The sequence below is a fragment of the Lipotes vexillifer genome, unplaced genomic scaffold (genome assembly GCF_000442215.2).
Source record: "Lipotes vexillifer unplaced genomic scaffold, Lipotes_vexillifer_v1.1 scaffold1221, whole genome shotgun sequence".
Classification (NCBI taxonomy): Eukaryota; Metazoa; Chordata; class Mammalia; order Artiodactyla; family Lipotidae; genus Lipotes; species Lipotes vexillifer.
The window spans coordinates 751,951-775,814 of record NW_006783353.1 but is presented as its reverse complement, the minus strand read 5'-3'; the positions used below and the strand labels follow the sequence as shown (position 1 = coordinate 775,814).

Sequence of the window (23,864 nt, the reverse complement as noted above, 5' to 3'; positions counted from 1 at the left end):
CACAGTGCAAGTCTGAACTCCTGTTTTCTGTCATCTGTAAGGATCTCCTCTTAGGTTTCTGCCCATGTACACCCTTCATCTCTTCAATACACAATACCTCGCCATCAGTTAACTCTGCCCCTCAGGTGTCATGTTGAATAGGTGACCTGCTGGAAGCCTTCTGTGGATCCTCTCCATGGATCCTAGGTGATTGCGTGGCCCTTGCTTCCTTTTTGAGGTCAGGGCTGCATCCCTGGCTCCTAGGACACAGAGAAGGGCCCCAGCATAAGTTAGATCACCGGAGGCCTGAATGGTGCCAGCCTCTCCCCCAGCCCCTTTTCTGACCTCGTGCATCCTCAGGCCCTGGTTTTACTCAGCTTTTCTAACCTGTGACTCTTCTGCTCCCCACAGTTTTCCCATTCTCTCTTCATGCCCTACAGCACCTTTGTTCCTTTGAACCAACGCTTGACCGAACCCCATTTCTGGTCTGCAGTTGGATTTGTCCTATTTCTCCCCTTCACAGCCTCTCCATCAGGCCTGGCTTCCTCTCGGGTGGCCCTGGTGGGAAGCTCCCTGTGGCTGGACATGTGTGTGTTTTAACTCCCTTCCTAGAAGGAAAGCTCTTTGAGGGAGAACAGTCTGTCTGATTCTTCCCTGGCGCTCAGCATGCATTGTCACTAAAAGATTGTTGCTGTTTGGAATTCATTGCTTTTAAAGGCCAGGGACAGTGCTTATAAATCCAACATGGCGGTGACAAGATTTTTTTTTTTTTTTTTTGCTAGACTGCCTGCCTTTCCCCCAAGTGTGTTGTCAAGGGCTTTGTGATTTATAGCCATGTGTGGTGGTGTGTGAGAGAACCATGGGCTTGTGGGAAATCTCAGACGTTCTGATGTGTGTAAGTTGTTCTTTACAGTAGAGGTTTTCTGTGTGTTCAGCCTTTATTTTCTGTGAATTCAGGGGAGCTGCAGTCTGGGGGTGTGGAGGGCTGTTGTTTTTCCATCCATCACAGCCTGCCTTTGATTCATTTATGTTCTTGTGTGCATCTTTTAGAGGGCTTAACGTGTTATGACCACAGAGGCCAGGAAAAGTCAGAAAGCAAATCATACCACCTGACTTAGGGCGGTTTTTTTGTTTGTTTGTTTGTTGTTTGGGTTTTTATTGCCAGTCCTGCCTTTCATTTTCTGACTCATAGGTTATCTCCTGTGTTGGGATGGCTGGAGAAGGGGCCGTTGAATAGAGGGGTATTGGGGCAGTGGAGAGCGGCTGAAGACATCTTTCCACCTGCCTGATGCAAAACATCCCACATACAGGGGGACTCCTGGTTGCACTTTTGGGAAAGCCCTGGTAAAACAGCACATGCTCAGGAGACTTAGGTAGGAAGGCTGCCTTAGATGGGCGCTAAATACGGATGGGTCTCCAAAGAAGGCCTGGAAGGTCTCAGCACCTCCATCACTGTGGTCTCCACAGCCCCCTGCTGTCTAGGCTCCATCGCTAGTGTGCTTCCTGGGTCAGCACAGCTTCCAGACACGTCTCCCCTCCTTTCCAGCTGAGTCATCACCCCTGAACCCTCCTCTGTGGAAATTCTGGGGCAGACTTGATAAAATTATGTAGACATGCATTAGCAATGCCCTCTCTGCTTTATCCATGGGGGAAAAGGAGGTGAAATAAGAAATTTGTGTCTTAATATTTCTGTGGCACTGACTAGGCAGAGAATACGTTTTTTTTGAATTTTATTTTATTAATTTTTTTTTATACAGCAGGTTCTTATTAGTTATCTATTTTACACACATCAGTGTATACATGTCAGTCCCAATCTCCCAATTCATCCCACCCCCACCCCCACCCTACCACTTTGCCCCCTTCGTGTCTATACGTTTGTTCTCTACATCTGTGTCGGCAGAGAATACTTTTAATTTGATGTACTGTTGGTGAGCTCTCAAAACTGTTGAAAACATGAATCTTCCAAGATTTTGATGGTGGTGTTGGTGGGGATGTTTGTGGCAATTATAGAATCACTTATATTTATTCAGCACTTTGCAAAGCAGTTTGTCAAACTCAAGAGTGTTTGCTGTTACCAGTTTGTGAATGAAATGCTTCTCGTGTCTTCAGGGCCCAGGAGGGAATCTGGTTTCTTAACAGTTCCGTGGTTACTTCTTGAATAACTGTTGGAGCTCCAACGAACTTGAACCCCCTCTGCTCTAAGCCTATTGGCTTTGCTTTTCTTTTGTGTAAAAGCAATGGACTGAATGTTAGGTGTCTATGTTACTTGTGTTCTGCCAGTCAAAGCAGTTTTGTTCTTCTCTGTATGTCTTTATTTATACATTTAGCTTTAGGTTCTGGAAAATGAAGCCCCAGACAATACCTGACCTCTGACACAATGGTCTGTTTTGATGATGACCCATACTCTAAAATAATTTATGTTTAGGGGAGTGTTTGGAGCAAGCCCCTGAAAAGTCTTGGCACTTTTCTTAAATCATCTTCCCAGGTTACACAAGAAGCCCATGGAAGCAGACATGGCCATCATGCTTTCTCAGTTGAAGAGTCTTGAAGTTATAAGAAAACCAAGAGATGAGGGTGGATAGTTGAGGATTGTGGTGGTTGAAAGCAGCCACATAAACCTCAGGACACTATGGGCTTGCGTGCCTTTTATCAGCAGTGACCAGGGCTGCAGTGGAAGGACCCTATTTCAGCGAACGTTTCTGCCAACCACCCTCTGGTGCGTATCTCTTGGGAATGTATACTGTGTCTTTCATTGTTAAAATAGCTGTTAAATGAAAATTAAAAGCACAACAAATGTTGTAAAACTAGTCGTTTACTTACTTGTCCAGGCAGATGGAAAACTAGTGCCAGGGAAACAGAAAAGAGAAGTGATTTGAATAACTTTACTATAATTGAGACTGATGGGGGAAAGAACACCAGTGGAAAAAATCTAGTCAGATAACTTTGAAGTAAACATATTGACCATGTCTGATTATAATAGTTTTTTAATAATCCCATACGTTCATAGAGTGCTTTGTTATCTGTAAAACACTTTCCCTTGCCTGTCACCTGTAACCTTGGAAACAACCCTCTGAGATGAGTCTAGTAATCCCATTTGACATACATGGAAACGGAGGCCCAGAAAGGTGAAACCACCCGAGGCATCATAAAGTATCATTTTTCTTTTCATCATTTTACTGTTTTTAGTCATTGTATTCCCTCCCCGCTTAATTTCTAAGTAAATATAAGATCAAAACTCTGGTCCCATTGTGTTTTTATGTTTCCGTAACTGAATTGCAAAAGAGGGGATGGAAGGGTTGGCATCAGAAGCCTTGTTGTTTTGCCTTGAACCTGAGAAGCCGCATTTAGGACTGGAGCATTACCTTCTGCCAGACATTTCTTTGAGGGTTTTGTCCACCAGTCTTACTGGAGTTCAGACTATGTCTTGAGTCATTTTCTTTTTCCCCTTTTCTTGTGGGGACAGTTTCTCTTTTAAACACCATGCGGTCTGCTTTCTGAGGGTCATGTCACCATTGTCAGGAGGCAGATGTTGCCATTTATAAAAACCTGTGGCCATTGCCCCAGTCCTGTAGGTTTGCTCTTCCCCAGAGCTTCGAGGTGCATGACATGGTCAGGGATATGGGGGTCTTTATGTAGGAAGGCCCAGAGGTCAAGGACTGTCTGGGGTTCCTTCACAGATCTTCTTAAAGATAGGTGTCTGAAAAAGATGGAGGGAACAACAGGATTGTTTAGACTGGCAGAACACGATGTAATGTTTAGTCAAATTGCTTTGATATTAAAGAAGTTATACCTTGAGGAGTAGCGAAGACTGTGCCTGTGACTGTGACATTTTGAAAGGATTTGGTAAAAAAAATGACCTCTTGGCAGAAGCATTATTCAGGCTGCCAGCACGAAAAGCTAATTTAGATTCCTGCTTCCTGCACCGTGCTCTATATAAATGTTATTTTCCCCACAACATAGAAAAAGAAGTTGGGTTTTGTTGTTGTTTTAATTAATTTCGGTTAAGGAAACGCATTAAAGCAACCCCGTCTGTCAGATGGACCTCTTTTTCTCCCCCACCAGATCCATCAGGATGACTTCCTGGACTCAGGACCACAGATCATTCTGATCCTTCCTCCTCAGTGAATGTTTCCTAGAACAGATGAGCTTCTTTACATAATGACTGGGTTCATGAATTTATATTAAAATTGGAGAGATTGTCTTCAAACTATAATACATTTCAGTGTTACCTTTTATGCACTTTCTTTTTTAAAGGGATTTTGTAGTAAATCCTCTGGAATAATACCTTTTATATAATCCTTTTAAAAATTATTGTTTTTACATACTGATTCCTGTGAATGCAAATGTAATTGTACTAAGGAAAATACTCACATTTTGAACATTTCAGAAATGATCCTTCTTTAGACCTATCATATAGATGCTGCTCAATATATGTTTGTTTAAATAGAATGAAAAAGAAAAACATCACAGACTAGGAAGAGAAATTACATTGCAGGAACATATTGACTTAAAACTTATCTTTTTTGGTGTGTTTTATCTACTTAGCTTTGTGATTTTCTGAAGGAAAAGCTTATCTACAACTGTTAACTCTGATCTAAGGAACTGTGTATCTTATTAACTCCTTTGCTAGTTTCTGTAAAGGGAGATAAACTTTCTCACGTTTGTCTCCTTGAACTTGCTATTCATTTTGCCTCATGGGGTCAGAACACTTGAGAAATTCAGCTTTCTCAGGAAGCCTGCTCCTCAGATCTTTCAAACAGACCTTCCTTTAAGCTTATTGTCCCCTTGGTGATTGGCAGAGGATTTCCACCCTTTAAATGGTAGTAAATTGTAAAATCTGTGCTTAAAAATTAATCTAAAAATGATCTTCCTGGAAGGAATTTGTACAATAGCAAACGAATGCCTTGGGGCCATTGTGTTTATGATTCGTGCCTCATCCCAAAAAGATTTTTTATGAGTCACATAAGGTTGCTTGGGTTGGACTTGACCCTACCTGTATACATTTATAATAAGGTACAGTATTAATGCAGTCTGTGATTTTCCTAACAGCAGGCCAAGTGGGGAAACATGGCTGGTAGTCCGGGCACCTCTGTCCGGTACTGCCATGCCTCCGTCTCTACGCCCTAAGTTTGTCCCCACTGAGTTCTTCATTCCATATAGAATAAATCCTCCCTGAACGGTATTTATCTTTTTAATTCTGGCTGCACATTAGAATCATCTAAGGAGCTTTTAGATGCCTGAGCCAAACCCCTAAAAGTTCCGATTCATTTGCCCTGGGGTCGGGCCCTGGCATCAGTATTGTTTCAAAAGATCCCCAGATGATTCTCATGTGGAACCCACTCAGCTAGGTTACAAATGGAGAATTTGACCAAGGGACTTACTTGATGTCTCCTAGCAAAGAAGTACCATTTTTTAGGTTCAAAAGCTCACATCTTCTGACTTTAAATCCTGTATAACTAAAGCAAGATTTTGTTATAGAGCTGTAGGAGAATCAAAATCCCTTTACTTCTGGAAACTCACCTGCAGAGTGGGGTAAATACAGGCCTACCTCACCATAAAGGTGGTTAAAAGTCAAGGCCAAAGGAGGCAGAACTCTCTGGGTTGGGTTGGAGATTGATGACCTTCCAAAGGGGGAAATGGTTGACCTGCGTCTGAAGGGCTGAGTACCACTCAGCGGCACCACTGTCCATTTGTTAGCCAGGGTCACGCTTCTGCGTTTGCTGCAAGGAAACAGGGGAAGCTGGGAAGGCGCCTGCCTGTGATGTGTGCCCACCGAACACACAGAGGCCATCCTCCAGCTCCCCGACGGCAGCCAAAGTGGGCATCATCCTGCTGTGGACACCAGGCCTCCTTGGAGAAGCCATTCTCCTGGTCACAGTCAAGCTCACAGCTGCTGGCAGAGGCACTGAACTCTTTCTGGGGCCTGGGCAGGCACCTTGGGGGTGATCCCTTGGCCTTGCACAAGTAGATCTTGGGAGAAGGTAGAAATGCCAGGGGTGAGGAAGGCAGAAGGCGTTAACATATCAAAGGGTTTCTGATAATGGGTTTTTTAGCAGAAAGATAATCAGATTATGGGGGCCTTCAATGCCAGGCCATGTTGTTTAGGCTTAATTCTCCGGTCACTAGCAAATCATAAGCAGGGGCATGTCATCCTAAAACCATTGCAAGGCCAGGAGTGTGTGATGTTCAGGCAGTGGACCCCTTTCTTCTTTTCCCATCATGCTTCTGCAATAAGCAAAAGGCAGGGGAGCCCGTCACAACCTCCCTACGCATCAAGTCAGCTCCTGGACCCTTATTTCTGACCCCATGGTGGGGCTAGGGTTCCACCAGCAGTAGCATTTCATGATTTTTTTTAAAAATATATTTTTAAAAATTTTATTGAAGTATAGTTGATATACAGTGTTGTGTAATTTCTGCTACACAGCAGAGCGATTCAGTTATCATGTACATATTATTTTTTATATTCTTTTTCATTATGGTTTATCACAGGGTATTGAATATAGTTCCCTGTGCTATACAGTAGGACGTTGTTGTCTATCCATTCTATACGTAATGGTTTGCCTCTGCTAACTCCAAACTCCCAATCCTTCCCTTCCCCAAACACTTCATGATTTTTTAAAACAGTAGTTCCTTCATTGCACCTCAAAAGATATATAGGGAAGCTCTTAAAAGTCCCAGAAGCTTTGGTATCCCCACCTATCCTTAGGTTCCATCTAGACCTCATTCCACGCACAGCCTGGTGACTCCTCTGAAATATGGTGTGAAAAAACAAACAAGGGCACAGATTCATTAATTCCAAGGGAGCACTTTCTTTTACCAGCTCTCACTCATAGATATTTTCCTGGCATGTCCGCACCACGGGTAACTCAAACATACGCTTCATACTCTTAGAAATCTAAAGAATTTAGAGTTTGAACTGAGGAGAGCCTCAATGGAATCATTTTATTATATCTGATGCCATTTGAATGGGCCTGAGCCCGGGGAGGTTGGTTTGATTGTACAATATACATAAACCTCTGCAAGGAATTCACTAGAGAAGGATGCCAATAGCTCAGAAACGTGGTATTCGGGGAGCTTTTAATTCATAATTTCCATGATGTTACTGGGACGAATTATTTAGCTGTCTTGGTGAGCAGCACTGTTTGGTAGAACCTTCTGCAGTGGTGACCGGATCTTATATCTGCACTGCCCACCATGGGTACCATTAGCCACATGTGGCTTGAAATGTGGCAGGTGCAACTAAGGAACTGAATTATGTTATTTTATTTCAATTAACTTAAATGTAAATAGCCACATGGGGCTGTTGGCTACCTTAATGGACAGGACAGTCATATCCTTGAAATTCCCATTCTCCTCAAGTCTTCCAGTGAGGATAATCAGGTCATTTCTTAGGGGAACAGATTGAATTATTTGTACCTTTCCATTCCTGTCCTTTGGAATTAGAGACTGTCTCTGTCCTGGATCCATGATATCCTAATGTTTATGGAAATACTCAATAGCAATACACTCTAATTATAATACCCTCTTTTCAATACACTCTAATTATAATACCCTCTTTTATTATCTGTGTTTTTAGTTTTAATCTTTGAAGGGCTGGACAAATAGTGTTGTCTTGCAGGAGAAAAATATGCTTAAGGTCTCTGCCCATGGAGAGGTAGGGATTATAAACCACTCCTGCTGGAAAACCAGGTAGAGAAGTTAAAGAGGCAGGTAGAAATCTCGGGGAGAAAACTTGCTCTGAAGGAATGCTTTTCATTGGGTTCAGCTTCCTTCAAAAGCGTCCAGTGGAAGTGGCTTCCCAGAGGGCACTCGGATTTTTCCCCTGTGAATAAATTCTCCCGGCTTGGTCACCTCTCTGCTGTGTTCTTCTGGGAACTCACCCTTATTTGGCGTGCTGTGACTTACACCCTCCCAAAAACCTTGGAAAAAAAAAAAAAAAGGCCAGTATTTTTCCTGAAATGTTCATTTCCTTGCTGTAGGCTTATGTGGGCTTTGAATGGAAACATGATCTGTGTGCCTCGCTCTGCATTTGGTTCCAGCCATTGAAATGGGGTTTAATAAGAACTGTTTGGTACCTTAGGAGTCAGATGGGCCTTATTTTGTGAGCAGTGTATTGTCCTGGGTAGAGGGATTTGCATCTTGAGAGGTGGCGCCAGCTGACTTGAGCCCTCCCAGGTGCCAGCTTGTTGCAAACCTAGTTTGGTCCATTTTTTTCTCACTTCTGGAGCCTTCTGCGCTGCCACTCACAACTTATGGGTTTACTCTGGAACTCTAGTCCCTATCCCTGACTGTCTTCTGTCCCTTCCTCAGTTATAATACTGCAGATGGCCAATCGTTTAATGTAAAACACATTCCTTATGAAATCAGGAGAGTCAGGATCGAGCTTTAATTTCCAAGGACATCTTAGCCAGTATACACATCTCTCCTGGGGGACTTCTTTTCCAGTTCTGCCCTGCTTCTCCGTCCATATCCCTTGAAGCCTTTGATTTCAGAGCTCCTTGGAAGCTGAGGAACCCAGGGTTTTTTTGGATTTCTTTAGATCAGTGTTGTCCAGTTGACCTTGCTGCTGTGATGAAAAATGTTCTAAATCTAGCCTGGCCACATGCGACTACTAAGCCTTTGAAAATGGCTAGTGCTGCTTGAAACTGGAGATGTGATTTTATTTAACTTTAGTTAATTTAAATCAAAATGTTAGCAGCTGTGTGTGCTCCTGGCACCAGGTTACACAGTGCAGCCCCGTATAACGTCCTTGAACTTCAGAACAGTGCGTCGGAAAAAAGCACCTTCTCGTGGCTGCCCCTGGTCCTCCACCTTTGTGAGTAAGCTCTTCCTGGGAAAGAAACTCTCTTTGACTCCCTTTTTTTTTTTTCCTTGCGTTATGCGGGCCTCTCACTGTTGTGGCCTCTCCCATTACGGAGCACAGGCTCCAGACGCGCAGGCTCACTGGCCATGGCTCATGGGCCCAGCCGCTCCGCGGCATGTGGGATCTTCCCGAACCGGGGCACGAACCCTGTCCCCTGCATCGGCAGGCGGACTCTCAACCACTGCGCCACCAGGGAAGCCCCGACTCCTTTTTAAAAAATGTTATTGAAGGGACTTCCCTGTGGCACAATGGTCAAGAATCTGCCTGCCAATGTAGGGGACACAGGTTCGAGCCCCGGTCTGGGAAGATCCCATGAGCTGCGGAGCAACTAAACCCACGTGCCACAACTACTGAGCCTGTGCTCTAGAGCCCATGCGCCACAACTACTGAGCCCGCGTGGCACAGCTACTGAAGCCCGCGTACCTAGAACCTGTGCTCTGCAACAAGAGAAGCCACCGCAATGAGAAGCCCACGTACTGCAACAAAGAGTAGCCCCTGCTCGCTGCAACTAGAGAAAGCCCACGCACAGCAACGGAGACCCAATGCAGCCAAAAATAATTAAAAAAAAATTTTATTCAAGTGTAGTTGATTTACAATGTTGTGTTATTTCTGTACAACAAAGTGATTCAGTTATACATATATATATATACATTTTTTTCATATTCTTTTCCATTATGGTTTATCACAGGATGTCAAATATAGTTCCCCATTCTGTACAGTAGGACCTTGTTGTTTATCGCTCTTTGACTTCTGAACTGACTTCTTTATACAGCTAATGTTGACTAACCAATCCTCGAGGTTTTCATTTTCTTTAAACTCTGCCATGACTTTTTATACCCTCCATGCCTGGGTCCAATACATCTTTTCCCCTTATTTCCTCTGTGAGCATATTTTTATTCCTGTTCCAGCAAATACGTATTAATTTTTTACAAATGAGAGGAATTTATCAGGAGGGTAGAAGGTTTCTCTTGGAACCTAAGGAAGGGATATGAAACTTGACTTTAGAAGACTAAGGGAAACAGAAAACTGGAAACAGTAAGTGTTTATGGAGGACCAACTACCACGTTCCAGGCAGAGTTCACGATTCTGGAGCATGAAGTCCGTGTGTACAAGTGAGTAGAGAGTGATGGTTGTCACACCCCTGTCGGAAAAAGGCAGATGTCTGGGGCAAGACTGTTCTGGTTGGAGGGAACATCAAGTTCAAATGCCCTAAAACTAGAGGCCGCTTGTCACCTCCCCACGCCCACCATCTCTCATCTTTACTTCTCTTTTTACATTTATAGACACACGTTTTTATATTGGACTCCACAAGAAATGGAGCCAGACTACAGCTCCATTGGTGTTGGTAAAAAGATAGGACTAAGATGGGTAAGAGACTGTGAAATGGAGTCAGAAGGTACTTTCTCGGTCACCTCTGGAGCTATGTAGCTTTTTCCACATCTTGGCCTTCACTCCAGCACTGGGTAGGTTTAATGAATGAGATTATTTGACTGCAAATCAAAGATGCCGGGGGGGGGGGCGGAGTTGAGGATGAGCAGATGCGAACTATTATACATAATATGGATAAACAACAAGGTCCCACTGTATAGCACAGGGAACTATATTCAGTATCCTGTGGTAAACCATCATGGAAAACAATATTTTAAAAAATTTATATATATATATAACAGTCACTTTGCCATATAGCAGAAATGAATGCAACATTGTAAATCAACCAGACTTGGTTAAAATAAATTTAAAAAGTAAAATAAAATAAAATGAGTGCTGGGATCTATCTTGGCCCTGCTGCAGCCTGTTGACAATCAAACATCATCATGTAAATGCTGCTTTCTCTTCTCAACAGCGTGAGTGGGACTGTCAGGGCTGGGAGGGCTATTGACTTCTCACTCATTGGAAGATAGCATCAGTACAGATCTCAGCTACTTACCTCCCCAGAGCCCTTCACACTGTTTACTGCAAATAACAGTCAGGTCATGACAGCCACACGTGACGCCCAGGAAGGGCAGAGACCACCTCACTTTTCTCATCCAGCTGCATTGTGAGAAAACAAGCCATGTTGCCTAGTTTAAGGGCAGATTCTCAGATTTTGTTTCAGATTTCCTACACTTTGTTGTCCTTTCTTGAAGGCTTAATTAACAATGCTTGAAACTTGTTTCTTTTTCGTTTCACTTCCTCTGCTTGAACAACATGTAGGGGGAGGTTTAGAAGTGGGCCGTGTTATCTTAGAAACCAAACTGAATCTCCCCGAGCTTTTTGCTCTTCTTATGCCAGCGAGTCAAGGGTCGTTCGGCTGCGCCTGATCCATTAAAAGTACCCCCTACACACAAGTTCTAGAATTGGGTCCCTGTTAACATAATGCTGAGACTAGGAGTGCTTTTTACTTTCATTTCCTTAAAATTGACTGTATTTCTTTTCCTTCATTTGCATTTTGGGGAGAATCAGCCTTAAATAGATGGCATCGTGGCAGGAGCTTGATTTTGAATTTTGGCCTTTTAACTCAGCCAACATTTATGGACCCCCTAGTATGTGGCCGACCTGGGCTGAGGCTGTCTGTCCCGGAACAAGAGAGGTGACAGTCCTGCCCTCATGAAGCTGCCAGCCTCTGCCTGCCAGCCTCAGCCTGCCAGCCTCAGCTAGTTATTTAAACGCTTCCCTGTTCTGTAAATGGGAACAGTCATACCGATCTTTCATTAACTGTTTGTCACAAGTAATCAAGGCATTGAGCAAGCAAAAGGCTGTTTTGGTATAACCATACCTGTTATTAATGGTTATCATTCAAGCTGATCCCAGAGAATGGATCCAGGGTAACCATAGATGTTTCTAATGCTGAAGGTTGTTGTTTGAAACTTTACAGTTAAAGTGTCTGTTCTAAATCAGAATTTCCTCCACATCCCCTGTAAAGTTAGAGGAAGTGCCTATAGGGGCTGAATGGAAAGTGATCCTCTGTCACCTGACAGCATTTTCCTTCCTTCCAACCTTATGATGCACGAATGACACTGTAGTTTTGTTCTTGGAAGACGGGTCAGCTGCCCTGATCAGGTTTAAGTCTGTGCACATGAAGCGGGGACGTGGTCCTTCATCAGCGTGCTGAGAAGTGGCACAGAGTGGATTTCTTCATTAGCAGAGAAACAAAACAAAAGATAGTCTTGAAGCCATTTTTCTTATATAAACGGAATCATGGCATCTCATGCTATTTAAGTAGGGGTGCCAGGTCAGTGCTGGGACCTGTTTGAATTACTCAGCTTTCATGACTTTGGGGGTGGAATTGTGAATATTTTCAAAAATGAAAAGGACCTTAAAAATCATTGTGTTCGACCCAGTATTTGACTGGCAGAGGAGGGGCTGACTGCCCTGGAGCCTGGAGCCAGCTGACTGTCATCTAGAGCTTTCTCCACTTCCAGCCTGGACAGTTCTCCAGTATGACTCGGAGAGCAGTAGCCCCTCATTAATTTTTAGGAGACTAAATGGCCTCAAGGAGAAGAGATTAAGGACTGTTGCTTTCCATACATCTGAATGGCATTCCTTCTTAACTAGACACTTAAAAATCTAGTAAAGTTGCTGCCGGTGTCCTCCAGTTTTCAGGTCAGCTGTGAATTTAAGTGTCTTAGTTTTGTTTCCTTTCTTTCTTTCTTAGAGAAAGCCAAACATGAGCTTATTTCAATATGTTAGAATTCCAGAGTCTTAAGGCGCCTCCTTGCCTCCCCGTCTCTGAGTGTCAAAACTCACTAATTTTATCAGCACGTTGTCAGGTAACATACTAGGTGTCGCAAAGCCAAAGCAGATCAGCTCTGGCCTGTTGCATGTTGTGCAAGGGTCAGCAGAGGATTGGAGAACTCAACTTATTGCCTATTTGCAAGACCTAAGCTGGTTATGAACAATATTGTAAAACCAGGTTATTTGGTTCTAGAAGGGTTGTTTAAAGACCCTAAGCACTCCTGGGAACTTTACAGTAACAATGACTGATTTCATTCTATCTCTTTGAAAGCTCTGGATCATCGCAGTAACAAAAGTTATTATATTTCAGTTTGTCTGTTTACTCAAATGTCCTGAAAGATTTCTTAGAAGTCATCAAACTGCTGTATTCTATTGATAAGTGGGAATAGATTTACCAGACTCTTAATTGTCTTGTCATTGTCCTGCCTTTCCTGTAATTTTCTTTTGGGAGAGAGAGCATTGCCTGCCCTGTTCCTTTTCTCTCCAGGGAGTGCTTGTGTGGCACTTTTTACCGTCTAGACAGTTTTCACATGTACGTCAAGCATGTTTTCTCTTTGTCTTGACCCTAAAAAGTACCGTTTCATAGATCAAGAAACGGAGGTTCCAGGAAGTTAAGTGGCTGGCCCCCAGACCTGAACTCACACTCAAGTCTTTGACTTGAGAACTCTTGGACTTTACTGACCTGCCCTTATTATAGACGTATCCTAAAATAAAATAAGTGAAGTGATTGAAGAGAACCAAAGCTGTCTTCTGAGAAACGTACTGCTCCCCCACCCCTACCTGCTCCCCTCAGCTCCAGCTGTGGCCACACTCAGTCTTTGCTTTCAGCTGGAACGAGTGTACAGCTCTGCTCTTAAACCTCTAGGGGAATCTCTACTTTCTTGTTCATATCAGGAGGATTGAGGGCTCACATATGACCTGTGGCTTTGTCTCTCCTTGGCTGTCTCTCATTGACATTCCATAAGTTATTTCACCTCTTTGACCCTTAATCATCTATAAAATGATGATGACAAAATTACATGGCCTTTGTGATGAGTAAATGAACTAATCATTACAGCACTTAGCACTGGACTAAGCATTTGGTTTGCATCCAATAAATGGTGATAATAGAAATTATCATTGTTGTTGTATCCCACACAGATCTGATTTCTAAAGGAGAAAATGTTCCTCTTCCTTGAACTGAAATGTGAGTATCCACATTAGAGAATAAAATGCATATTGGAAAATATCCATATTAGAGAGTTAATCATGAATTTTTACATTCCTGTGAGACCTCTAATATGGGAAGAGAGAATTGAATGGACATGTTAAATACTCACTAATGGTACGCTCAGGTGGCCAAAGGGGCAGGGGGTAGGAGACACAGAGGAGCGGCAGGGATGAGGCCAACTTAAGGAGGGGGCACCACCCCTCCCCGCCAGATATGGTTGTCATGGGATGATGTTGCCTACTGTTGCCCAGTCTTTTTATTTTCTTAAGTGGAGTTGGAAATCCAGCTTTTCATGTGACATTGCCTCATTTTCAAACTTGGTTCACTTTTGAAAAAGAAGAGAAGTTAAGCCAAACGATACATCTGGGGGCTGTCCGCGCCCACAACCCCCGCGTAGCGATCTTGGCTGGGCTGCAGCATCTCCCAGCCTGGTCCAGCCCCAGGCTCCTTCGTTGCCAGAAACCAAGCCTCTGAGACTCACCATCTGAAGGAGTATCTCTCCCGAGTGCCGTAGTGTTTCAGCCCTTTTCCAGATCACAAATATGGGAATCATCTGCTTTGACTGATATTTTCACATACTTCATAAAACTGTAATTGAAAAACCTTTCCGGCACCGGGCCTGCATCAGGACACTGCAGCCCATTTTGGAAGAGAGGTAGGGAAAAACCACCACAGAAATTTAGAAATGTAAAGCTGGATCTCACAGGAGATTGATATTCCGACCAAATTCCTTGCTCAGTTGAAGCAAACGGCTCAACCCAGATGCCTGTTTTTCTGATTCTCAAACAGTTGCTACCTTTTAAAAAATCCCTTCTTATCGGATTTTGTATTAGTTCTGGCATTTTGCATTCAGCTGCCTCAGCATTTTGAGTTACAGTACTGTTTAATTCCTAAATAAATAACTTAATGGAAAAGCATATCTTTGGGTAAACCGTTTCCAAAGTTCTTTTGCTAAAAATCATTTTTGTGCAAGTTTTTTTATTTCCTGTAGGATCATAAGCATCTTGAAAAAAGAACCATGCCCTATTCTGTCCAACCTTTCCACAAAGGGTTAATTTGAAGGCTCTTCCAGAGCAGATAAATAATGCATGTTTGTTTATGTTGGCTAATATTTTTGGTAACAAATGATTTTAGCTGAATTGGAGTGCGACAATGCTCCATAAATCTTGTGCTCATTATCTTGCCTCTATCAGACTATTTACCAATGTTGTTTTGACTGTCACTAAGAGAGTTAGTTAATCATCTTTTATTTTCAATAATCTCTGGGTTATTTTCCTTGTTGCTACAGTCCACCATCCAAGTCATATCAACTGAGGGAGAATTGTTTTCTCAGTTACTGTTACTTTATGTAAAGGGCCAATTTTAAAGCCCTTCCTAACAGGAAAGTTATGATTTTGACAGACTATGAATTAGCGCCACAGTCTAATCTTCACTTGATGAACTATCCTATGTGCATTGATATGGCTTCATTTTTTCAACTTGTTTCCTCTTTTCCTTAGCCCCAGCCTTGCATGCTCTTGGGTTTTGGCTCATTTCAAAAACTCTACAGTTAGGATTTGCCAGATAAATGCACTGTTAAAATGAGCTTTCTCAATGATAAACTAAAATTGGCAAGTATGGATGGTGGTATTTGTTGCAGACTGCTCACCTCTGTCCAGCTCTCAGAAGGGTGTTTTATCCATGAGATCCCTTTTAAAGATGAAGGATCTCTATTAAAGTTGAGAGTGCTAAAAGTGTTTCAACTCTTTGAACAGGGCAGAAGTGCCTGTATTCTGACATACTGCCTCTGGCAACAATATAGATATTTCCATCTGCAGGAATCATTTTAAATGTTTGGGTTTTGTTACCTGATATATGACCTGATTCTGGGACATATATCAAAAAAAAAAAAAAAAAAAAAAGCAAATTCAACAACTTGTTTGAGGACTGAAACTGCATTTCATTCCTTAGTGATCCAAGAAATAAAAAAAAAAAAAAAAAAAAAAAGAAGCAAATTCAACAACTTGTTTGAGGACTGAAACTGCATTTCATTCCTTAGTGATCCAAGAAATTCAGGGATAAGTAAGAAAACAGAGCATGCCTATTTGGAAGCTATTTGCAATTAGAGGGGCCGGGGAGTGTTAATTAGGGAAGATGCAGGTGAAACTCCTGCTCAGTTATTTTATGTTTGTCACTGGAAAAAGCAATTATTTTTCCATTCAGTTACAGCTTGTTTTATACTATATATAACTCCTTTAATATTTCCTTGTAAATCAAAATTTAAAAATCCTAGTTCAAAGGCACAATCAAGGAACTTCCCTGGCGGCGCAGTGCTTAAGAATCCGCCTGCCAATGCAGGGAACACGGGTTTGAGCCCTGGTCTGGGAAGATCCCATATGCCGCGGAGCAACTAAGCCCGTGTGCCACAACTACTGAGCCTGTACTCAAGAGCCCGCAAGCCACAACTACTGAGCCCGCATGCCACAACTGCTGAAGCCCACATGCCTAGAGCCCGTGCTCTGCAACAAGAGAAGCCGCTGCAATGAGAAGCCCGCACACTGCAACGAAGAGTAGCCCCCGCTTGCCGCAACTAGAGAAAGCCCGTGTGCAGCAATGAAGACCCAATACAGTCAAAAATAAAAATAAATAAATAAATTTTAAAAAAAGGAACAATCAAGTTTTCCATTTAAAGTACTGTATTGAATTAATCCCTTTGAAACATCCCTTAATTCCTTAATCTGCTACAAATTTATGTTTATACAGTTCTTCTTAAAACCATCCATAGTGAACTGTTAAACTTATGAGCCAAAAAGGCTAAAAAAAAGAAACCCTCAAAGCTAAGTTCCCTCAGTTGAACAAGTCACAGAGGGTGGGGAATTATACGCATAAATGCACACACACACTCTCACACTCACACACACACCTCTGCCTCCTTTCCAGGTCATTCACAGTTACATACATAACAGTGAATTTAGGCTGGAGTTTTATTAAGAGGGTCTACAACTGTCAGGGTTCAGTGGTTTATTCACCAGCCCTTGACTTTTAAGTTTTTAAACCAGGCATTGAGTTTCTTCAGTTCATTTTTAGAAGGGAATAGTCCTATTATGAGATTAGATAGACAAAATTGGATTCTGTTCTTGCCTGTTGTGCTCCTGCTGGGACATTTTTTATGCCTCGTCTATCTTCTTGCCTGTTCTAAATCCAGCTTTGGCCAAGCCATGCTATGATCTGCGTACACACCTCAGACATCATGTACCTCACCTTCTGTCCATCTGTAAAACAGGATGCATGTTTGTTGAAGAATTCACTGTCTTCAGAGATCCTGCCCCTAGATTGTTTAGATCCCCCATTCTGCTCAACCTCTCCTGGTCTATGCTCTGTTCCCAATCAAATGCCTTTCTGTCCTCTTGTGCCTCTCAAAACCAGACTCTGGCCTCCCAAAGACCTTAGTGGTGGTTTCTCCAGTACTGATCCTGGTTCCCAGAGACTTTGGGGGACTGTCATTGGAGAAAAGCCCCTCCTTTCCTGCTTTCAATATACTTATACTTATTTAAGGGATGAGGGTTAAAATACAATTTAAAAACTAATAAGGTATCGCCTTGTATTAGAAGTTCCAAGTATGCAATAGAAGTTCAGAGAAGGGAAATCTTCCTAAACTATCTTTGACTTAATTACGAGGGTCTTTTTTTGTTTTCTTTGTTTGTATTTAGCAGATAGCCAATTTATTTGACTCGCTGGGGAATGGCTTTCTTTCATGACGAGTCATGAAGGGTCCTGCGAGTTGTTTGACTGGATGCTTTGTTCTGGGTGCGATGGCACGTGTGACAGTCTAGTACACTGGTCCCACCGGGTCTCGGGGGCCATGGGTGTCTGTTGCCAGCATCGCAGACCATGGCGGCTGGCTGCCAGATGGTTGCCTCTGTGTCTTGACTCTGAAATGCCAACTGCACTTAAAAACCTTCTTGCCGAGAACAAGTCTTTCCATTGTGGCCCCTATGGTGATCAGAGCCTCTGGGTCCACGATCGTTTACAAGGCCAGGAGCAAGAGAAGAGCAGACGGAAAGAACTATAAGAGGAGACCATGCCTGGAAAAATGGTGAGGAGGAATTGGTATTCGATTTTGCTAGATCCAGAATGAGTGGAGAAAGGGAAATCATGGCCAGCCACAAACTGGGTTCTCCGCAAACTTCCTGCCCAAAGTATGGACAGGCAGCATCGGCACCAGCTGAGGACAAAGTCGCTGTCCTACCCTGGATGGTACCTGCGAGTGCCTGGCAGGGCTCTAGTGCCCTGTTCTTTCGTCAAACACGAACCTGGGGGTTGCTGTGAAGGTAGATGATTGACAGCTACAATCAGTTGGCTTTCTAGAAAGTAGATTACCCTCAATAATGTGAATGGGCCTCCTCCAATCAGTTGGAAGGTCTTACAGGCAAGAACTGAGGTTTCCTGGAGAAGGAATTCTGCCTTAAAACTGCAGCACTGATTCCTGCCTGAGTTTCCAGCTTGCTGGCCTGCACTAGAAATTCCAGACTTGCCAGCCCCACCATTGCATGAGCCAGTACGCTCCACACACATACCCCAGTGGGTTTAACATATTCCCAAGGGATCTGTGTGCTTGTTAATACCTGAGGAGCACTGCTCTGAGTCATAGTGAGTTTTGTTTGCCAGTTGCCGTGGATTATTCTTTGAGATGCTGCACTTGGTTATATCAATTTTAATGATCCTGCTATGAAATTTATAGCACAAAGCAAGACATCCACAGGTGTTTGTGGAATAAATGAATTCCTAAATGCCCCCAAAACATGCCATAAAACAACAGTAGATAGATGCAGGAATTCAAAGATACGTGAATGCATTTCTGCCAAAGTGTTTGGGATTATATGTGGAATTTTGAGACTTTACCTAATAGCTCAGCTAATAGTAGACACCATTCCAAAGTTATGGAGTAACAATTTGTATGCAAAATTCCTAATATTTATCTGGGATAATCTAACCTTTATTAGGCTGCTCATCTATGACCTTCAAAGACAGTAGTACTATTCCAGAAATAGACATAGCTAAGCATTTACTTAGTTCTTATTCTCAAGACTCGGGACCTCTGTCTCTAGGTAGTAAGTTTGGGGAAAATGTGCCCTAAAATGAGGAAGGCAGTGTGATCTAGACTGAAGGTCTTGCTGTTACTCATGGGTCTGTTTGAAGAGAAGTGACATGTGATGGGCCATGTGATACTGTCATATGCTGGAGGAGGCTGTCCTCATTCACTTCCTTTACTGGCTGGCTTTCCAGGTGAGAGATCTTCTCATTCTGGAGAACGTTACGAAGAGCTCATTTGCCTGTTATAGGTAGAAAATTCACTAAGGATGGTCAGTTGCTCACGCAGCGTCCCTAGGCAGGAAAATACACCTTAATATGAGATCATCTTAACTGAAGACACTTAAGAGAGTAATTTTCAAACCTGCGTTGGAAGGAATTTTGAAATTGTTTGGGGTTGGCTATAGGGTTCATTAGGTGGTGTTTGTTACGCTATTGTTTAGAGAAATATCTTTGTCCCTGGCTACTTAGGTGCATGCATTAACTCTTCATTCCTTCGGCTTCACAAAAATTATGTATTAAGCATACGATGTTGTTTGCTATGACAGTAGCTTTTTCTGTGGACTGGAATGCACAAGAGGCAGTTGTAAGTGGAGTGAATCACCATCCCCCCGCCACGTTCTGCCCCACTGGCTCTGCCCCCCACTCTGATTAGCCTTGAACTATCCAGCATGTTCTCAGTGACCTGCGAGGACTCCGGGGTGGGGGCCTCAGATTCTTCACCTGGGGCTTTGCGCTTTCAGGGAATCTGTGAACCAGCCTCTGAAACCACGAGCAAAAGCTTGTATGCATTTCTCGCTGTCCCCTCACCCCAAAGTGAGCACTTAAAGCCTTTATCAAGATTAGCTGACCCCCAGTAAAGGTGAAGGGAGCCATGCTCCTGCACTTTTCTCTATCCCACCACTGCACCTGTTCACAAAGGACAACACTGGCCTTAAGTGGAGCCTGGATGCTATTTGCTGGTGGAATCCTCCAGATCAGGAGCCTCCTGGGTCTGCTAGTATGGAGTGCCTGGTGGGGGTGGGGGCATGGCAGTGACTATGCCCTGTGTCAAGGCTTTTGAACTTTTCCAATTAAAAAAAAAGCTGGTCAAGCTAAAAAGTCTGCTCACCTTAGCAGTGGTAGCTTTTACTGTAACAAAGGAAAAATGGGGCCCCCTCGCGGGGTACTCAGGAGGCTCTATGTGATAACTTAGCACCTTGACTAGCACATAGTAGGTGCTTAATATGGACAAGTTCTGTTGTATACGTCCCCCTCCCTCCACATGCCTGTGCCTCCAAGTGTGAGTCAAGTTGTCCTTTTGCCTTTTCCCCAGAATTCAGCCGTGAGATTTCTCTTTTTTGGCCTCTCCATCTGGCAGCAGGGCTGTGCATCTGCCTGTCTCCCAGCCCCCTGAGCCCTGCAGCCTACTGGCCCCTCTTTCTTCTTCTTTCTTTTTTTTGATGACCCTTTTTTTGTCTCTTCCCTGTGGATTGTGTTTTGCAGGCATCAGATCTAAAGCACTTATACTTGTCAACACATCTGTGGTTGCCACTGCAGCTCCCAGCACCAGTCACATCTGGTTTTTTTCTCTCCCATCACTCCTGACTCTGCCACTTTTGTCACACTTCTTAGCTTCTGTTAGAAAAGGATCTGCCAGCCCAGGGAAGGACTCCTTTCCATCAGCAGTGTGTCAAAGTGCTAATCACGTGGCTTTAGGTGTGTGTTTTTCACAAGGAAACATCTTCCAGCTTTATTGAGGGGCTACCCCACCACTGTCACATACATTATATATGTGTTTGGGTGTTGGGGGCAGGGAGGGTATTTTTGTGCCGATTTGTTTTGTGCCAGTTATGTCATTTCCAACTAATTCCAGGTCAGGGTCTCAGCCTTGGTTGCACGCGAGAATCGAGAATTGTCTGAGCAGCTTCTAAAAGACCTGGTGCCCAGGCCACTCTCCAGAATAATTAAATCAGCATGTCCGGGGGGGTGGGGCTGCCTCCTGAGTTTTTTAAGCGCTCTAAGTGATGGATTCCAGCATGGCCCCAAAGTTGATAACCACTAATAGAGGCTAAAAACTCCTAAAATGCTGGAAGGCTGAATTCCAAGTCTTGGAGGCTTGATTTTATATTTAAAAACAGCAACTTTCTAACCAGCAAAGAGATGTTTGTCTGAAACTACTCTATTAAAAAAATCAAATAAACAGAACATGGCCTAGCTTTTTTTTGTTTTGTTTTGCCTTGCCTATGTCTTGTAGGGAAGCCTGAAGGGTTAAATTAGCTGTTTCACAAATGGATCCAAATCTAACCATTGTAGAAAATATATATTTATTCATTGTTGTCTTAGTCCCAAATGGAACACAAGACTCAGAGAGCATTGTGGCCTGTATTTTTAGCTAAGCTTAGTTAGAGCTCTTGGTTTGGGAGACATTGAGAATTTCAAAATAGTTTGTCACCTAAAAATACACTTCCTGAAATGAACTTGAGGCCTGAGAGGGATGAATGGGTTTATTTTTTTGCTTCTATATTTAATGTGCCACAAGAAAGCAAATCTTAAATTTATATAGGTTTATATTTTTAGAGACCCAGGAAACAGGTGCTATGCCCAAGCAACAAAGACGTCTGCGTGGCAAAGTGTCGGTGACAGAAACTAGAATTCACGGGAAGGGAGCGGCCACGGGAGGTCTTGGAAGCTGTGCATCGGGACTTAGGCTGGAGCATCCTTAACACAGGAGAGAACGAGGAGGATTTGCTTAGGCCTTTCCAGTGGTGACCCTGGGAGAGGCACCCTCCAGCTTCCTGATGGAATCTGGTCTAGTGCCCCCTGCTGTCTGGGTGCTTAATCTTTCCTAGTCTAGCAGAGAAGTGTCTTTGAGTTCACGTTTGTTGACAATAGCCTGGTCTCACTCTCCAAACTCATGCCTTTAGTTGCCACCCTTGCCAATGGAAAAGGATCTCATTGAAGGAAAAAAGGAGGGAAGGGGTGTTATACCTTTTTAGCACCTCTCAGCATGCAGATATGTGTTGCCAAGGACAGTTTGTCTTCAGTGTGTTACTGGTGAACGTGAGTGAATATTGCGTGTATCATCACACTTCCCCAAGGGGAGGGAGGAAGCTCTCTGTCCCTTCCCACCTGGCGCCAAGGCCAGATGTGAACTTCTTGTGTTCATTCCTTCGTGTATTAGCTAGTCACCATTGATTCAGTATGCTTGTTTGGATGTCTTGTATGTGACAGCCCCTTTTCTTGGCCCTGGAGAAGCGGTGTGGAAACAAGGCAGAGAAGGCCTCGTGGAGCTTGCATTTTGGTGGGTGGAGCTTGCATTTTGGTGGATGGAGCAGAAGCCAGTGAGTGATGGAGATTGTGCAGAAGATCAAACAAAACCCTGTGTTGGTTCCTTGTGGGCTGCTTTAGGATGAAGAGGTGACATTTAACCAGAGATCAGGAAGGTGACAAGAGGGCAGGCAAAGGGCACAGCAAGGGAAAGGCCTGAGGAAGGCAGGAGCTTGGCTTCTTCCAGGAAAGGCCCGTGTGTCTTAAAAGGTAGTGAGTGAAGAATAAGAGGGAGGCTGGTGGCGGTGGGAGGGATGAGGTCAGAGAGGTTGCCGAGGTTGAGATGGAACTTGCTGGCACTCACCTGTGGGACTCCAGGCCTCACCTGTGTGTGTGTGTCTAGGAGACACACTTTATCAACTGAGTTGGCTCAACGCAACAGGAAGCAGTCAGAGCCAGGCTCTTGCAAAGAAGGCCCGGATAGCTCTGTCGGGTGTAGGTCAGGAAAACGATGGCAAAGTCCCACCTCACCCCCAGGGTCTCCTCCGAGCTGGCCAACCCCCTTTCCTCATGTTACAGCTCTGCTCCTCGGGACCCCTCTCTGCCCACGAGGTGGTGACTCTCGTCTGGCTCCCACGTCTTCCGTGCTTCTCTTTATTTTGGGTTGCCCTGCCCTGGTCTGTTTTTGTGTCCATCCACCAGCTAAACTATAATTTCCTTAAGGGTACGCTCACCAGCACCCAGCACCATGCAGTGGGGCGACGCAAGCTCTGTCTCTGGGTTGATTGAGGAGAATTTTGTAGAAGGAGTGCCTTATGACGCTCACTGACAAAGGCAAGAAGTTACCAAACCTCCTCCATCCCAACCATCTCCACCCTGCCCTGGCTTTCATTACCGAATTCTCATCTGATGTGGAGGCATTATGTGGCCTTTCTCCGCGTTCATTCTTCTGACACCAGGTTCATTTGAAATTGCATCGTATCAGGAATCCACTGGCAGCTGATTATGTTGGTTAACCATGTAATGCATCTCTTTTCCCTCCCAGTTAACAGTGACGTGATGGTCACTGACGACAATGGTGCCGTCAAGTTGCCGCAGTTGTGTAAATTCTGTGATGTGAGATTGTCCACCTGTGACAGCCAGAAGTCCTGCTGGAGCAACTGCAGCATCACGGCCATCTGTGAGAAGCCGCAAGAGGTCTGCGTGGCTGTCTGGTAAGGTTGCCCTGTAACACCTTTCTTTCCCCTTTTATAAGCAGTGTGCGTTCGTGGTACGTAGTCATGTGTCTCCGTGCCCGAAACTTCGACATCTGTCCCATTCCCTTCCCTTTAGACCATCTCTTTTTCAGTCGTTCAGTGTAATTTCTAGAGATACTCTATACATTTTCAAATACACGCATGGGCCTTTACTATTTATAAGTCCGGAAACCATTCCTTGTGTCAAGAAGAGGGATTTGCCACTTACTAGTCATTTAATTGAGTCCCCTTGGGATCCCCGTAGTGACGCCAGGAGCTTTGTTCTTCTGACACAAACTCAGTCCTGTTTCGTGGAGATGAAAGGTGGGCTGTTGCAAGAGGGACGCACTTGTCAAAAATGGGGGAAGTGACTCGGCATCAGGAGACAACCTATTCCTTAGTCAGAAGCCTTGGCCAGTGCCTCACACCACTGCTGGGCCAAACACTGCGTCTTCCTCTGGGAGCAGGACCACATCTTCCTCTTGGAGCAGATTCCCTCTCTCCCTCGGTCTCTCCACCCCCTCCCTCCCCTCCCCTCCCCCTC

The 23,864-nt window shown here is 44.0% G+C and overlaps 1 protein-coding gene across 2 annotated transcripts in view; it reads left to right on the top strand.

The window, feature by feature from the left end:
- Window positions 1–23,864, top strand: part of TGFBR2 (transforming growth factor beta receptor 2) — a 90,831-nt gene that overhangs the window by 11,184 nt on the left and 55,783 nt on the right. The window contains exons 2-5 of one of the 2 annotated variants that reach the window (XM_007455937.1): window positions 10,218–10,249; window positions 10,874–10,897; window positions 12,134–12,149; window positions 23,131–23,299. In XM_007455937.1, coding sequence (XP_007455999.1) covers window positions 10,218–10,249; window positions 10,874–10,897; window positions 12,134–12,149; window positions 23,131–23,299 — 241 coding nt within the window. The remainder of the gene's footprint in view (window positions 1–10,217; window positions 10,250–10,873; window positions 10,898–12,133; window positions 12,150–23,130; window positions 23,300–23,864) is intronic. The other variant, XM_007455936.1, reaches the window with a different exon arrangement.